Source organism: Pyrus communis, chromosome 9 (genome assembly GCF_041283825.1).
Source record: "Pyrus communis isolate YQ-2024b chromosome 9, ASM4128382v1, whole genome shotgun sequence".
NCBI classification, from domain to species: domain Eukaryota; kingdom Viridiplantae; phylum Streptophyta; class Magnoliopsida; order Rosales; family Rosaceae; genus Pyrus; species Pyrus communis.
The window spans coordinates 26,063,475-26,081,973 of NC_142573.1; the positions used below are offsets into that span (position 1 = coordinate 26,063,475).

At 37.0% G+C, this 18,499-nt stretch overlaps 1 protein-coding gene and 1 long non-coding RNA gene across 3 annotated transcripts; both read left to right on the top strand.

The window, feature by feature from the left end:
• Positions 1–1,581: 1,581 nt before the first annotated feature.
• Positions 1,582–3,594, top strand: LOC137740217 (aspartic proteinase PCS1-like). The gene has a single exon (XM_068480054.2). The coding sequence runs from the start codon at positions 1,807–1,809 to the stop codon at positions 3,232–3,234; it is 1,428 nt and encodes a 475-aa protein (XP_068336155.2). The 5' UTR covers positions 1,582–1,806; the 3' UTR covers positions 3,235–3,594.
• Positions 3,595–14,563: 10,969 nt separating this feature from the next.
• Positions 14,564–17,976, top strand: LOC148694478 (uncharacterized). Of its 2 annotated transcripts, none has more exons than XR_015966349.1 (3): positions 14,564–15,430; positions 15,653–16,920; positions 17,393–17,976. It is a non-coding gene; the product is annotated as an uncharacterized LOC148694478 (long non-coding RNA). The 2 variants fall into 2 exon arrangements; XR_015966348.1 differs by having other exon boundaries at positions 15,718–16,920.
• The last annotated feature ends 523 nt before the right edge of the window (positions 17,977–18,499 follow it).

Sequence of the window (18,499 nt, forward strand, 5' to 3'; positions counted from 1 at the left end):
TCCCTAGTAAACACGGATAAAATTTTGTCCTTGCTAGTTCAGTGTCTATCCATGATAGTAAACCCAAGTAAGAGATATTTTAATAATCTTAATATTAATTAGAAGACAAACGAAATAGTATGGTTTGTTTTTTCATTCAAATTCATGACCTCTTAACTGATTGAGCCATGTTCATTAAACACTGTGTCCTTCTTTTTAAGAACAATAAAAATTGTTGGGTTCAGAATTTGCATCTACAACTTATTCAAGATCTTAATGGAAACAGAAAAATATTGGAGTGAGTAATTGATCTCATTTACCTCGTTGCTAGTTTTATGCTCATACAATACCATGTTGTCCAAAACGATAATGCTGGGAAGAGCATATTTAACTAATGAAATTAATATTGGCATGGAAGTCGATTGATTATGGCTTAATTTTGATTCCCAACCAGCTTAATCCTCTGGCAATTTCATTTCTGAAACACTATGGTATTCCTAATCCTAATACACAACAACGCAAATCTCTTTATAAAACTCCACACATCTGCGACCTTTGACCACATCTCTCCACACGGTGGCGAATGCATGGGAAGTCGTTTTATTAGTGATTGGTGCAAATAAAGCGAGGAAAAAAGAAGTTACTGTCCTTGGACATAGGCACGTTAAGTAGTGGTAATTTTTATCATTCTATTGATTGTCATTTAATGCATTTAAATTTTAAAATTTATGTCGTAGATACATAAAATAATTCATGTAACAATAATCAGTGAGATAATCAGCGATACTGCCGCTTAGCATTTAGCTAAGTCATTCTAATATCAATCGGTCCAAGTGAAACTATAATCTGAGTGTCTTTTTCTCTAGTGTCACCAACGCGTGGTAATTATTCCACACAAGAATTTGGCCACCGGCCATTTACATTTAGTGCGTGAATGCGTTGGGGTCTTCCGGCAAACGTTGTCATCCAATATACATATAAAAACAAGACAAAAAGGCCATAATTACTGTACATAATTTATGTGTAGTACTTAAATGTGTGGACATCAAGACACTTGCATATCGACCCTTCCCCACTCACCATCACCCATGCCCCATCACCCTATAAATTTTCAGTTAAACCCAAACACGAAGTGATACACTACGTATCATTATATAAATGATAAGATACTTGTGTTAAAAATTTAACAACTTTAAAAATAAAATTTTTCTCTGCTTGTATTATGACAAGTGGCATACTACCAATGTTCCAGGCAAAATGAAAAATTTCCCCCATCACACATGCAATTTTATATATGAAACAGTGGAAGCCATATATATATATAGAGAGGATTCTCGCCAGATCCTCTTTGTGAGGATTATTGGGATCTTCCAATCACATTCATTCATCCTACATCGTACAATCGTTTTTTGTCAAGTACTGTTTATATTCAAGTTTAAATAAAAATTTTACAATAATTTTTTACCGCATAATTTACAATGAACGGATGTGATTGAATGATCTCCAAAATCCTCCTCGATATGCACACACACACACATATATATGATCCCTACTCTTAACTACTCCTTTAACAAAAACGCGTTATCTTCCGCTCTTTTCTTTTTTCGTCTGGCTTCTCCTGTCTTTGTTTGTTCCTTAACTTTCTTCTTTAGTTTTCTTCCTCCTTCTACCCTCATAATTCCGATGGTATAAATACTACCCCACCTCCACAACCCCACTCTACTGAAAAACCCACCCACCCCCTTCATTTCTCTCCTCTTCTCTCTTCTTTCTGTGTGTGCTTTTGTAAATCAATCACTAAATAGCCTAGCTTGCTAGCTTGTAATAATGTACCTCTCTCCCAAAACCATGTTCTTTAATCTTCTCACGATCTTCATCTTCTTCCTCCTCTCTCCTTCTCAATCGATTTCCATCCCGAAAGATGATCAGAACAAGCACCAAAACAAGTTGAACAACAACGACACTAGTGCTTTTTCTCTCTCTTTCCCTCTCACTACTTCTCCACTTTCTCTCTCTCCTCCAAACACGTCCAAAACATTTCATGCCTCTCTCGTTTCAAACTCCAAGCAAAACCCTACACTGTCCAGAAGATCGGCTGGTGGTGCTACACTAAAAACTCCGTCGTACAACTACAAGATTTCGTTCAAGTATTCAATGGCTCTGATTGTTTCTCTCCCAATCGGAACTCCGCCGCAGACCCAACAGATGGTTTTGGACACCGGAAGCCAACTCTCATGGATTCAGTGCCACAACAAGAACCCCAAACCACGGCCACCTCCTCCTCCCACAGCGTCTTTTGACCCTTCTCTCTCTTCCACCTTCTCTGTTTTGCCTTGCACTCACCCTATTTGCAAACCCCGGGTTCCCGATTTTACCCTCCCAACCTCTTGCGACCAAAACCGCCTCTGCCACTATTCCTACTTCTATGCCGATGGTACTCTCGCTGAGGGCAATCTCGTCCGAGAAAAATTTACCTTTTCTCGTTCCGTAAGTACCCCTCCCTTGATTCTTGGTTGTGCTAAGGACACCAGTGACACCAAGGGTATTCTGGGTATGAATCTTGGGAGGCTATCTTTCGCTTCCCAAGCAAAAGTTACCAAGTTCTCCTACTGCGTACCTAACCGACCGGCTCGAACCGGGTCCAATATGCCGACCGGAAGTTTCTACTTGGGCCACAACCCGAATTCTGCGGGATTCCGATACATTGACCTCTTGACCTTTGGTCAAGGTCAACGCATGCCGAATTTGGACCCCCTTGCCTATACAGTTGTAATGGTGGGGATAAGAATTGGTGGGAAAATGTTGAAAATTCAACCCTCCATATTCCGACCCGATGCCAGCGGGGCGGGTCAGACTATGATTGATTCGGGTTCTGAGTTCACTTATTTTGTGGATGAAGCGTATAGTAAGGTGAGGGAAGAGATTGTGAGACTGGCGGGAGCAAAGTTAAAAAAGGGTTACGTGTATGCAGGTGTGTCCGACATGTGTTTTGATGGTGACAGCATGGAGATCGGGCGGTTGATAGGAGACATGGCATTTGTGTTTGCCAAAGGTGTGGAGATTGTGACGCCAAAAGAACAAATTCTAGCCGAAGTTGGGGGCGGAGTCCGTTGCGTTGCAGTCGGACGGTCCAACATGCTTGGTGCATCCAGCAATATAATTGGAAATTTTCATCAGAGGAATCAATGGGTTGAATTTGATCTGGCAAATCGTAGAGTTGGGTTCGGTAGGGCTGATTGTAGTAGATCAGTATGAATATATATATGATTTGGTGGGGGCTGTACAAGTTAATGCAAGGGTGTATTTACACATATGAGGGCAAATATGTCATTTTTATGATGATGACCTAATACAAGAATCTAAACGAGTGAAGAGATGATATTGCCACTTGCAATGCAGTAGTTAGTAGTATCAATGTCTTGACTGTTCCAAGTCTCCTGTATGTATTTACCGAATGTATTATGTGTGTGTGTAGTCAGTAGTATCAATGTCTTGACTGTTCCAAGTCTCCTGTATGTATTTACTGAATGTATTATGTGTGTGTGTGTGTGTGTGTGTGTTGAGCCAATGTATGTACAAGATGTGCAATAATATAATCACTTAATTTGGTAAAAATAATCATCTCTCCTTTTCAGGTTTTTTTTTCTTCGGTTGGAATTAAATTTTCGACCTAACTTAATTCTAATTATGTTAATACATGTTCTTTAATATCATTTGTTCAATATATATATATATATATATATATATATATATATATATGGTTCTTTTAGACTCATTAAAATAATATATAGTTGTTAAGGAGATAGGCTTGAAGAAAACTCACTAAAGGATGAGAAGATCAAGACATTTGGCTTACAAGCTAGCCTAAGGAGCTAAGCAGACAGAGAACTACCACAACAACGAAGAAGATAGCCGCTCTTAGATTTGGACTGTCTGCCAACAAAGAAGGACGAGCAAAAAACTTAAAAGTACTTTCCGACCATTCTTGATAGTTGGCAAGCCTGACAACTTTTTAGCATGGAGCTCCAAGGGTAGGTCTACCCTGACGTCAACTTCGTTCAACGTGTTGGCCATCAACGTTAAAATAAGTCCATGAAGGGACGTAAATACTCTCAGGCCTAGAGCTGCTGAGTGCTTTCCCACCACTCTTGAACAAGGGGTGCGCTCGATATGCGTCGTCCTGGGAATCATGCAAGTAGCTCTGAGCAAATGTCACTTATGTCAAGTGGATAATGGAGGAATAGCTATGTCCCATATATGTGTTCAGCCCATTAAATGATAGGACAATGAGAGAATTAAGGACCCAAGACTTTGGGACTCACTCAAGGCCTATATAAAGAGGTTGGGTACCCTTATAAGCGGTCAGATCCATGAGAGGAAAATCAGATTACATCTTTTCAAGTTCTCTTGTAAATTACTTACATCATTTCAAGTTATCTTGTAATCTACATCAAATATATAGCAGATCACTAGCCCTTTTTAAGGGTGAACCACTTAAATCCTTCTATTCATAATTTAGTTTTATATCCTGAGCCCATATTTAGGAGTGAGCCGCTTAAATTCTTTTGACCATATTGGTTTTTGTTGACCTCCTAGTTTTGAGCTTAACAAATTAATTTACTTCACTTGTATTCGTCATTTTGTTAAATTATTATTGTTAAGGGAAGGGGGAGAGATCGAAACTATTACAATAATTTATGGAATGAGAAATTTTGAACTCGGGATGGATGGGTGGAAATCCAACACCCTATTTAGTAGGATATTGGATAACATGCTTTTATTTGTCACTTGAGCTAGCATTTATTTGTCACTTGATCATCTAACAAATGTTAGATGATAACTTTGGCCACCTCACACTCTCAGACTCTCTAATTTAGTGAAACGACAGTACTATAATTTTGAAAGGAAAACAGGTAAATGTGTCCCCATCGACTCATAGACAATAAAGGGAGTAGTTGTTATATGATATGAAGATTGATAAAATGAATTCAAACTTTGAAGAATCTGGTTTGTTTTTTCTTCTAAAATTAATCAATTCCATTGAACATGGACATGCATCCTTTTGACCTATAATAATTAATCCAACAAAGAGAAAAAATATCGAACATTGGGGTCTAAACTCGGCCAAACTAAACCCTTACTTTATGGTTCTACTTCTTATCCATATCCTTGTAAACTGTTATCTCACTCATTACATCTCTCCTATGATTTTTATGCTGTATTCCAGTAATAATTTTCTTGTTTTAATCTTTATGGGAGATGCAGATTCAAATTTGAATCATTCTTCAATACTTTAAAGAGAAATATCACTAAATTTTAAGCTTTATTTCGTTTTATATGCTTGCATTTGATCATTTTTGTTGTTAATACAAGAGATGTTTTTACTTTAATTTATACTTGAAGAAAGAGAAGAGGGAGAATAATTTAAACCAAAAACACAACGAGTTGAAGAATAATGCACTAACCACCAAGCAATCTATACTACTTGTTGCTTTGCATTTGATCATTAAAAAAAAAAAAAAAAAAAAAAAAGAAGAAGATGCGCCACTCCATTCATGCGACTCAAACATACTTTAATTAGCAAAATGGCCAACGGTATTTCATTACCACATAGGTCTAAGAGAAAAAAAAATAATCTGCATATGTTAAAGCTTTATGTAATCGATTCTTACCAGTGTGAGCCTGTGAACATCTTTCTTTGTTTTTTTTGTGTTTGTGTAAACATCCAACAAAATAAACCAGTCATGGGATTAAGGATAATGCTAGAAAAATTAAATTTATAGACAAAATTATAGAAACTAAAGAACATAGAAATTCATGATTGATTAATTACATTGATAAACGTATTCATTCATATTAGTAACATATTATTTAGTTTACAAACTGTCTCCAATTTTAATCTCCTAACATTACCCTGGAATTAAAGTTTAAACCCGGCAAAGCATCATGCCGAAGATTTAAGTAGAGGAAAATGTGGGCTCTACCAAAGTTGGAAGCGTGCAGTGAAGTGGAGAAACCTACTTGGGACTCTTCTGCCGACTCAATACTCCTCTTTCCACAAATATTCCCGACACCCACATGTTTGACATTTTCTTTTCTTTTGAATCTTTGATTATATTTTGTAATATTTTCTTGTAACATAATTGATTAAAGATTTTATAGAAAAATATATACCATAAGGTCGTTCTTCTTCTCACCCCTTTAACCTTTTGTCACGTGGAACTTGGAAAAATGTTCCATCATTTCAAAATCATGATTGTTCTTTTATATATTGACAAAATTAAAATGGACTTTATTTGGTTTGTATACGTGGCCTCAAATCATAGATAAAGTTGCATGCATTGTCATGAATTAATGAGACTAATTTAATTAACTTTACAAAAAAAATTGACCACTTGTCATCCTATGCTTAATTTGATCTGAAAAATTCATTCATCATCTCGAATATAATGTGAAGCATTTGATTAAGAAAACGAGATGGTTCACGAAAAAGCAAAGCTAATTAAACCCTAGTAACCTACAGAAAATGACCTTGAAAGGCATGAGCTATGCTCTCTCGTGAATGTGGTGAGTTATGATCGATTGTCCAATCTTCTTGTGCCAATGCGAATGCATGAATAAGTAGTAATTAATAAGTTCTTATCATATCAAGGAGATGATATCATCGACATAAAGCAATCCAATCTTCTATCAGAGTGTAGACAAACACAAAGATGAGGATTTAAGTAAAGACAACAAGCATAAAGATGACAATCCAAGTGAAGGGAATTCAAGGGTCTAGATGATGATAAGTGTCACAAGATCCAAAGGAAGTTACAAGGTTGTTAGAATCTGGTGCTAAGGTTGTTAGATTGTTAGCTTGTGTTGCAAGTAACGTAATTAGATAAATACATATAGCTAAGGTGTAAGAAGATAACTTGACTCTCAAGAAATACAAAGAAAACTTCTCTCAACTCTCAATCTCTCTCTCTCTCTCTCTCTCTCTCTCTACAGATTGGTTTCTTCGATCATTTCCATTGAAGCTGCTGCTTCAATCTTTACATGGTATCATCGCCACACATCGACCTGGCGCTTCCGCATCTCAATCAAAGCATCTTCTGCATATCAACTGTTTGATAAAACGTCTCAGTGAATGAATTCTACAAAGTATCAACAATGGTTACTGCTGATCAGTTAAAGATTGTTTAGTCTCCGATCAACGGCCTTATCCCACCATTTCTACATCAATTATAATCAAGCTTGATGATTCTAACTACTTAACTTGGAGTTTTCAAATCACACTACTCTTCGAAAGTCATGGAACTATGAGGTTTGTAAATGGATTAAAAAAATGTCCTCCGAGGTTTGATAACTATGATACAACTGAAGGGATTGAAAATGATGATTATCTTGTCTGGAAGATGCATGATCGTGCTCTTATGCAATTATTCATTGCAACTCTGTCTACAACTACAATGTCCTGCATAATTGGAAGTCAAAGTTCTCATCAAATGTGGGTTAATCTTGCTGAGAGGTTTTCGACAGTTACAAAAGCTACAATCTTTCATATGAAAATTGAGCTCTGGAACATCAAAAAATGGTCTGAATCTATCTTTGTGTACTTGCAAAAGATCAAGGGTGCAAGGGATCATCTTCCAGTTGCAGGAGTTATTTTTTATGATGATGATGATATAATCATTCTTGCCCTGAATGGTCTTCCTGAAAAATTCAATACTTTCAGATGTGTTATAAGAGGCAGATTTCAAATCTCAATTGTTGACAGAAGATACTACAATTGGTCAATATTATAAGTCCTCAACACCTTTTGGTTCTGCAATGGTTGCTGGTACTGAAACCAATAAAGGGACAGCTCTAATTCTTGATCAAGACTCATCACAATCTGTTGAGTTTGGTTCTAGCTCTGGAACCAATGATCAAAACTACAAGAGTAATGGTAATGGATCAAATTTTACTGGTTATAATTCTGGTGGTCAATACAATAACAATGGCAGTCAATACAACAACTATGGTGGTCATTATCAAGGTTCTTACAACTAAAGGGGTTACGAGGGAAACAACTTTAGAGGTAAAGGAAGAGGCAGATCATATCACTCTGGGCCAAGATCTTACAATCATCCACCAAATGCAAGTCCTAGAATTCTTAGTGCTTCAAGGCTATTTCAAACTTAATGTCCAGATCATCAATCTAAGATACCAACATGCCAAATTTGTAACAAAAGAAGACATATTGCAGTTGATTGCTTCCAGTGACATAGTACATCAGTCACAAGTTTTAGTTCTCCAATTCAATGCCAAATTTGCTAGAAATGTGGTCATTCAACTATTCAATGTTATCATAGAGGCAATTTTGCTTATCAAGGAAAGTCACCACCCCCAAATCTCTTTGCAATGCATGCTAATCATCAACCATCTGCACCTACAAAACAATTTTAGGTTGCAGACATTGGTGCGACTTCACATATGACATCTAAGCTAGCTAACTTGGAATTGGCAAGTCCATATCAAGGTAATGACACACATCAAGTGGTGCATGTTTGCATATTTCTCACATATGATCTTCAAAAATACACACTTCAACTCATAACCTTATATTGATGAATGTGTTACATGTTCCAAAGATATCTCAGCATCTATTATCAATTTACCAGCTTTGTAAGGATAATAGACGCAGGTTCATATGTGATGATGTTTCCTTTTGGGTTCAGGACAAATTCACAAGGATAATTCTTCTCAAGAGGTTGTGTAAAGATGGTTATTACCCTATACCTTTTCATATTACTCAAAAGCTACCACATGCATCATTCCAATCACAAAAATGCTTTCTTGCATAACTTGTTAGCACAAGTTTATGGCATTAAAGGCTAGGACACACATCTAATGCAATCACCTCTACAATGCTTCATCAACATTAAGTGTAAGATCCCACATCGCCCAGGGGAGTGATCCTTATATGTATATTTCCATCCCTACCTAGCACGAGGCTTTTTGGGAGCTCACTGGCTTCGGGTTCCATGGGAACTCCGAAGTTAAGCGAATAGCGCGCGAGAGCAATCCCATGATGGGTGACCCATTGGGAAGTTCTCGTGTGAATTCTCATAAATAAAACCGTGAGGGCATGGTCGGGGCCTAAAACGAATAATATCGTGCTACGGTAGTGGGCCCGGGATGTGGTGGACCCCGGGCCGAGATGTGACAATTTGGTATCAAAGCTTAACATTGGCCGTGTGTGTACCGACGAAGACGTTGGGCCCCTAAGTGGAGTGAATTGTAAGATCCCACATTGCCCAAGGGAGTGATCCTTATATGTATATTCTCATCCCTACCTAGCACGAGGCTTTTTGGGAACTCACTGGCTTCGGGTTCCATGGGAACTCCGAAGTTAAGCGAGTAGCGCGCGAGAGCAATCCCATGATGGGTAACCCACTGGGAAATTCTCGTGTGAGTTCCCAGAAACAAAACCGTGAGGGCGTGATCGAGGCCCAAAGAAGATAATATCGTGCTACAGTGGTGAGCCCGGGATGTGGTAGACCCCAGGTCGGGATGTGACATTAAGTCTCTGCATCTTTAGATACATGTAAATCAATTTGTACACTATGTCTAGAAGGAAAATTCACCAAGTTACCTTTTTCTTTTCCTACAAATAAGCCTACACATCCACTAGAAATCATACATAGTGATGTATGGGGACCTGCCCCACTACTATCATATGAAGGATTTAGATATCATGTAACCTTCATAGATGAATGTACAAGACATACATGGATTTTCCCATTGAATAATATATCAGAAGTGGTTGCTTTATTTGTCAAATTTCATGCCTTTGTGTGTACCCAATTTTCTGCCAAAGTAAAAGTTTTACAAAGTGATGGAGGTGGAGAGTATATAAGTTCTCAATTCCAACATTTTCTGGCTACAAATGGTATAATACATCACAAATCATGTTCATACACTCCTGAATAGAATGGCTTAGCTGAAGGAAAACATAGGCACATTGTAGAGACTACAATTACTCTACTTCAAACTGCAAAATTACCTAATTTCTTCTGGTTTCATGCTTGTGCCACTGCAACATATCTAATCAATTGAATGCCCTATGTCACTTTAAAAAGGAATTCCCCTTATCAACTGTTATATGGTCAAATTCCCAACATTAGTCATTTAAAAATCTTTGGTTGTGCCTGTTTTCCTCTCTTGAAACCATATAACACTTCCAAATTACAACCAAAAACAACAAGATGTGTTTTTCTAGGTTATGTAGCAAATTACAAAGGTTTTATATGTTTAGACATTGCTCAGAATAAACTGTACATATCCAGACATGTGTTATTTAATGAATCAGTCTTTCCATACAACAAGTTTTTTGGTTATGTCAAAACATCAACCTCCCCAATCACAAATTCTTCACTGCATCATTGTACATCATTACCATGAATTACATTGACTAATCAAGTCATATCATCACTTCATACTCATGCATCTTCATCAAATATCACAGATTCAGTAACTATAAATGCATCTAGTGCCCCAGATTCATTGGCTACATCTAGTGCCTTATATTCTTTGCCTGTATCTAATGCCTCAGATTTCTTGGAAACATATGCATCTGCTACCCCAAATTTCATTCATTCATCACCAAGTCATAGTTCAAATGAGCCTCATAATCCTAAAATACCAGAAAAGACACCTACACAGCATCCAGGCCTTGTGGATCCTGATTTCTAGCATGAACAACTTCATGCTATGTTAACAAGATCCAAGAATGGTATAACCAAGAGGAAAGCTTTCTCAGCCAGTATTGGTTCTCAGTCACTTGTCTCAGAGCCAAAAACATTCAAGGCTGCTTCCAAAGTATCAAAATGGCAAAATGCAATGCAATAAGAGATAGATGCACTACATTCTCAACATACATGGTCTCTTGTTCCAATTCCAAGTGGTAAAATCCTGGTTAGGTGTAAATGGGTGTACATAATAAAAAAGAATGCAAATGGCACTGTGGCAAGGTATAAAGCAAGGCTTGTAGCAAAGGGCTATAGTCAAGAGGAAGGTGTAGACTATGGAGAAATATTTAGTCATGTGGTTAAGCCTACAACCATTAGGCTTATTGTTGCTTTAGCATCTCAGTTCAAGTGGCAACTCAGGCAATTAGATGTGAAAAATGTCTTCTTACATGGCATTTTACAAGAAGAAGTGTATATGGAGCAGCCTCCAGGGTTTCAAAGCTCACAGCATCCATCTAATTATGTCTGCAAGCTTCAAAAATCACTCTATGGGCTTAAACAAGCTCCAAAAGCATGGAATGGCAGGTTTACTAGTTTTTTACCAACATTGGGATTCAAGTCTTCACAGGCTGATCCATCTTTATTTGTTCAACACACTCAACAATTCATTGTAGTGTTGCTGCTTTATGTTGATGATGTAATTTTAATCGGCAGCTCATCTTAGTTGATATCTGAGGTGATCAAAGAACTTACTACAGAGTTTGAGATGAAGGATTTAGGCAATTTGCATTACCTTTTAGGGCTGCAAATTAGTCACACAGAAGAAGGCTTATTTGTTTCACAGTCCAAATATATTAGTGAGTTAGTTGACAAAGTGGATTTGTGGGAATCAATACAAAAGTGTAGTTTGAGCACTTTAATATCTCAAATTTACAAGGCCTGACATAGCCTTCTCTATGAATCAATCATGTCAATTCATGCATAATCCTATGGAGTCACATGTAATTGCAGTTAAAAGAATTCTAAGATATCTCAATGGCACATCAAATTATGGGATTCACTTTAAACTAGGACCAATACATCTTCAATCCTATAGTGATGCAGACTGGGCCGAGGATCCAAATGACAGAAGATCTACCTCAGGGTTTATAGTTTTCCTGTGATCCAATCCCATTTCTTGGGCATCAAATAAGCAACACACTATGTCGAGGTCATCCACAGAAGTTGAGTATCGAGCTCTTGCTATCATAGTTGCTAAAATAGCCTAGATAAGGTAGTTATTTTGTGATTTACACATTCCCCTTTAACAAGCACCAATGATTCATTGTGATAACATCTCAGCTATAGCTCTATCAACCAATCATGTTTTTCATGCCAAGTCCAAACACATAGAGATCGACTATCACTTTGTTCGTGACAGAGTTACAACAGAAGATCTTCAAGTACAACATGTTTTCTCTGCTAAACAATTTGTTGATATACTCACAAAGGGTTTATTTGCACCCTTGTTTCGATAGCACTGTGGCAATCTCATGCTCAGTTCACTAGTGCATGAGATTGAGGGGGGATGTAAAAGTGTAGACAAACACAAAGATGAGGATTTAAGTAAGGACAACAAGCACAAAGATGAGAATCCAAGTGAAAGGAATTCAAGGGTCTAGATGATGACAAGTGTCACAAGATCCAAGGGAAGTTACAAGGTTGTTAGAATATGGTGCTAAGGAAGTTAGATTGTTAGATTGTTAGCTTGTGTTGCAAGTATTGTAATCAGATAAATACATATAGCTAAGGTGTAAGAAGATAACTTGACTCTCAAGAAATACAAAGAAAACTTCTCTCAACGCTTTCTCTCTCTCTCTCTCTCTAAATTAGTTCTTTGATGATCTCCATTGAAGCTGCTGCTTCAATCTTTACATCTTCTTGTCCCACTCATAGATAGTAAAATACGAAACGAATATATAAATGTATTATTGATATGTCATCTTGTCACTATTTTCACGTCAAGTTAATTTAGACTTAAGCGCATTCACATCCACTAGTTAAGTCAAACATGATAGCTCCTCCAACCAAGTGGAGACAGCAACCCCTAGGGCATGGGCTAATTTTTCTTTTCCTTCTTCTTTCTTGCCTATTTTATTCTTTATTCTTTTCAATTTTTTAAAAATAAATAAGAAATTCAGTTTTAAGATTTACAAAAAGGACGAGGAGGGTATGGTGAGCAAATTTTGAGGTACAAACAGATTATCCCTAATGTTTTTGCGTATGGGTATCTGCATTGATTAAATTTAATCACTAATCCAATGAATGATCCTAGCTACATATATAATAACTTGTTTTGTGAACTTTTGATCCATCCCTCTCCTTTTAAGGAAAATAGAACAGAAAAAGAAAAGAAAAGAGTTGCAAAGAGGTGGCTTAAAGTGGAATGTAATACACTGTTTTTTAAATATTTGACAAGTGAGTTTCAATAATTTCAACCTCGTGTTCAACATTGGATGACCGGACTGGGCTTCCAGGGAGAAAGGTGCATCATCTCATCATCAAAAGATTCAAAATATATGGAATGCCATTGCAAACAAGGAAAAGCGTAGTTTGATCATTACAGCTGGCCAAAAGAGATAAAGCCACTTGCATGGTTGCATGCTAGCTATTTTAGGATGGACTGCTTTCACTTTCAGCCCATCCTCGACGACCTAACCCTAAACTGGATGACGATGAGCACATCTCGCTTTCGGCATGATGTAAAGTAAGAGGAACCCTAGTTTTTTCCATGGCTAGTGAGATTTTTCACCCCTTTTAAAATCTCCAGCGTACTCATGAGCGCAAAAAATATATGAACTCGTAAATTTAGTGTGCAAATGATTACAAGTTTGTGTGAAAACCGACTCAAATTGAAAATACTAGGTCATTTAATTTGTAATGTGATGTTTGTATAGTAGTTAGCATTGGTTCCGTATAACATTGCATTGTGCTATCTATTTGTCTTTGTGCATGAAAGCGCCACATCCTTCTTTGAAAAAGTAATGACCAAAAGTCTTCTATTTAGATATTGCTGCTATACACAGTTAGTGGCCGCCTACAAATTAACAGGGTTTTAATGGTCCCCTCTCAGACTCTTCCTATTCTTTTCCCACGAGTTTGTTTCAAGTTTTCAATCATAAACGAAAGCAAATAATGCCAGCTTGCTCTTAGCACTTTGGTGGACTTGTTGGTATATATCATATATGGTTGGTAAATGAAATAGACGATGAGAGTAGGAATTTTACATTCGGGAAAGAAAGGACATTGGATGTGCTTATAAAAGATTGAGCTACTTCCAATATTACTAGTTGATTTTATGGAACCCCAACTTTCTTCAAGAGGAAGTCAGTGAGAAACCAAAGTCAGTCCACAAACCTTCTCTTTGGTCTATCGTAGCCTTTTATTGTGTTTATACTCTTGTGATTGGTAGCAAAAATGCAGAAGTCAGCTTGTAACCAAGAGTAGATCACTTCATAATTCATTTATACAAGCTCAAATATAGCTGGATACAATTAAGATCCATTAATTTGGATAGAAAGATTACAAGCCCAAATTTTATACTTAAAAATCTATTGGGTTGATTTACAAATATTCGAGCTTGAGAGAGAGGGGGGCTTTTGATTTTATAAATTGTGGAATGAATGAACAATGACAAACTGCTGTAGTAAAACTATAAACAAAAATGCTTTAAACAAAAATTAATTTCTAGGCACTCAATTTTATGCTTATTTTCGGAAGGGATATATAGAATGCATACCAAGAGCACATTTGATCATCCATGAGGTTGAATCCAAAAGGTTACTGGTTGTGAATGGGAGAAAGATTGGTATAAGTGTAATAATCAGTATACCAACATTTACACTTACCTCAATTTTTCTTCCATTCAAAACCAGCAAGATGTTAGATTTCAACTTCATGGATGAACAAATATGCTCTTGTTTTGGATTCCATCGAGCCAAGGTAGACTCCAACCGAGTCCCAAGGGACATTCTTCGTCATGTATTCCTCCACTGCTTCATTTGAAGCTTTATATAAATGTTTTAATTTTGCCTCGTCTTCTAAATGATTCAATATCTTAGTCGCGCCCTCCATGTTGTAGTTGTGGCATGCAACCGTAAGTGTATCTGATCTTACAATCTTGAATTGATGAGGTTTGCTGATCCATCCGCGGGAGGTTATTCTTGAATCGGTTACGATAACAATCGTATTATATGAATCCAATAGATATTAGTAGTTCCGTGTTCTCGTAGAAGGCCTAAAAAAGTTCGAAAATCCTTCTCTAAATCATTAGCAATGGTGATTACTTGTGTCGAAGTTTCTTTTTCTTTTTGTGCTCCACTCTCTTTATAAAGCATGTTAACAAAATAAAGAATAAGAGTACAAAGCATATCTCATAAATAAAGAGTAAAAGCACAACCTCATACATATACATAACAAAACAATTCTGCTGTAATATAATATTAGCTAATGAATTAAACCCTCCATCGCTCTAACCCTAAACTACCTGCCAAAGCCCCCCTCGCTCCCTTCTCAACCCCAAAGCCCTCTCTCTCAAACACAGTGATAAACCGTAACTGCCCACAAAGCCCAGTCCCTTCCTCTCTCTGACAAAGCCATGAACTGCCGACTGAAAGCCAAATCAAAGGCCAAGTCCCTGGTGGGATCAGTATCCTGGAATTGGAAGAATTCAACCCAAGCGCCAAAGCTCCTAGGTGAGTTCCGGACTCGTTTTGGTATGCTTTTCGTTTTTCTTTTAGGGTTTGTGATGAGGAAATAATTTCGATTTTGCTGATAACATGCTTTGATCGTTTGAGCAAACATACTAAACAAAATTTGGTTTTTGGCTGCTGTGCGTGAATTTAATTAATTCATACCGAAATTTTTGTGTGCATAAAACTATATCCCTTTTAATATATCGTATATTTATCTTTTAGGGTTTATATAATAGCAGCTAGATGTATTGTGGTTACCTGGGTAGAATTCTGAACAAATTTCGCAGGAGTGCATTCAAACGGATTTTCTGTAGACATGGTTGCAGAGTTCATAGCAGCGGAACTCCACTCGGAGTGATTGCCATTTCTGAACCCGTCACATGAAGGCATGTGATGCAAGATCAGCCTGTATGAAGGTCAGTTGAAATTCTAAGCTAGCTAAGAAAGTCGTATCATACAGTGCAATGTGCATAGCTGATAACTGCATGTGCATCATCCGAGCTAACTGTAGGCAAAATGCCAGGTTTTAAAGAAAAACAAAAATGTGAACCGCTTCGGAGACCGAAGAGTAAGGGTTTGGTTGTAAGCTTGTACAAAACCAGTGGCCTAACAAAATAATAAGAAGGTTTCTTTAGCTAAAATGGTCATTGGGATTTGTCTAACTTCTCACTTTGGTCCTTGAGATTTGAAATCAATAGAAGTAGTCCATAACCATCAATCATTTTCGTCATTCGGTGAAAAATTATGTAAATAATGATCATAATAACAAAATTACCCTCAATATAATAAACAATAGGTCAAAATGATTTGGCAAAATTTGAGGGTATTTTTGTCATTTTATTCTTATTTTATGGAGATTTTCATGGAATAACCAAAATGATTGATTGTGGAAAAATTTAGGGACAAATTCTATTGATTTCAAATCTTAGGGACCAAAGTGCGGAGTTATGCAAATCTCAGACACCATTTTAACTAAAAAGTATAACAAGAAATCCATAAGGGGTTTGGTTGTAAGCTTGTACAAAACCAGTTTTAAATTTTTAATATTTTCTTTTTCTATGGAATTATAAAGACTATCTTTATTGTTTAAATAATTAGTTATAAGGGTAAAGTTATCAATTTATCAGTAAAAATTTGACCAAAAAGGTTATGTAAAAGTGAATTAAAAATTGAGGAGTGCTAGTGTAAGGTCTCAAACTTAAATTTATGAAATCGCCTATAAACCTCAGGGTTGTTAGTGTAATTATCAAACCCCAAAAGTTAGTATATAAGGGAAACCTCTTATCCTTCTAACCAATAAACTACCAGCCAAAGCCCCCCTCCCTCCCTTCTCAATCTCGCTGTGGCCCAAATCTAACCTCAAAGCCCTCGCTGGCTCTCTCTCTGAATAGCCATGAACCGTCGACTGACAGCAAAATCAAAGGCCAAGCTCCGCATGGGATCAGGATTCTGGCAGGTGATGAACTCAGCCCAAGAGACGAAGCTCCTAGGTGAATTCCGGACTCATTTTGGTGTGCTTTTGGTTTTTAGTATTACGGTTTGTGAGGAGGAAATAATTTCGATTTCGCTGATAACATGCTTCGAGTTTGAGCAAACATACTAAGCAAAAAATTGGTTTTAGGCTTCTGTGTATAAATTTAATTAATTTGATAACTAATTTTTGTGTGTGCATAAAACCCTATCCCTTTTAATATATCGTATATGTATCTTTTAGGGTTTATATAAATGGCAGCTAGTCATTTTGTGGTTACCTGGGCAGAATTCTGAACAAATTTCGCAGGAGTTGATTCAATTATATGTATATATGTATATTTGTGGCATGCATATGATGGGCTTTGTTAATTATCCTTATCAAGATGCCTCTTACCATACACAGAAATTCATACATACATATGTACAGATACATACTTATATATGATACATTATTAATTTTTTCTGTACTTTTCCGTAAATTAAAAACAGATAAGAAGAAAGAGGAAAATGCTGTTGAAGACTCTTTGACTGAACTCAACGTCTAACTTGAGGATACAACTTCAGAGAAGAAAACTTGTGAGCCTGAGAAATGTGTCAACAAAGTTTGTCGTGTTTGCCTCAAGGTTGGCCACGGGACTTGTGAGTGCTCCTACCTCCGTCGTGTCCCAGCTGGCGTAACTGAGGTTGGCAAGGGCTATGTAATAGTTTGTTTGCGTTGTCCTTCAGTGCGTAACAGGTGCAAGCATAATATCGGCTGTGCTGTTTACGTGTATTGTTATATATGTAAAGTGTGGGGTCAGCGCATCACTGGTGAGTGTTCGAAGATCACAAGACGAACGAAGGAGGATACAAAGGAAAATGCGTTGATCCTATATCACAAACGATATGTTCCTACTGAAGCGGAGGATTGGGATGTATGAATGCTGGAGCAGTTGTATCGTCTAGGGACGTTATTTCATGGTAGTTGCTTAATTTTCTCCCTATTTTCTTTAGTTTGGGCACTCTGTATACAAGGCCGACCCTGAGTATTTAGGGGCCCTGTGCAAAAATTAGACGGAGACCCTTCATTTTTTTTTTTTTTTTTTTATGTTATATTTCTTTATTATTATTATTTTTTTCAAATTTTTCATCTATAAAAGTAAAATATTACAAGTTACTATAACAAAAATAAGTTGTTTGATTGGGCAAGCTTTTTTCCTTACCTTCAAAGGTCCTGAGTTCGATATACGTTGGATGTGTTTTTTGTTATCTCCTTTTTATGTTTACAAATTTGCAAAAGCTAAAAAATTAGAAAAGCAATATCAAAGGGATTCAAACCGAGCCCATGGGTCATAAGGTAGAAGAGCTAAATCGCTAGAACCACATATAAGATTGTCCTTTGCATCTCATCTATTTATATGCATCTGTATACATGTAATGAAAATTTGGGGGCCTGTCCAAATCAGAGGCCCTATGTGATGGCACCTTTTGCACACCTTCAGGACCAGCTCTGTTTGTATATGCCATGTCTGTTTTGGAATAAGCTAGCTCCGTCACCATTCATGGCTAGCGATAGCAGATAGATACTATGTTGCTTGATCGTATTGGTCTCGAAAG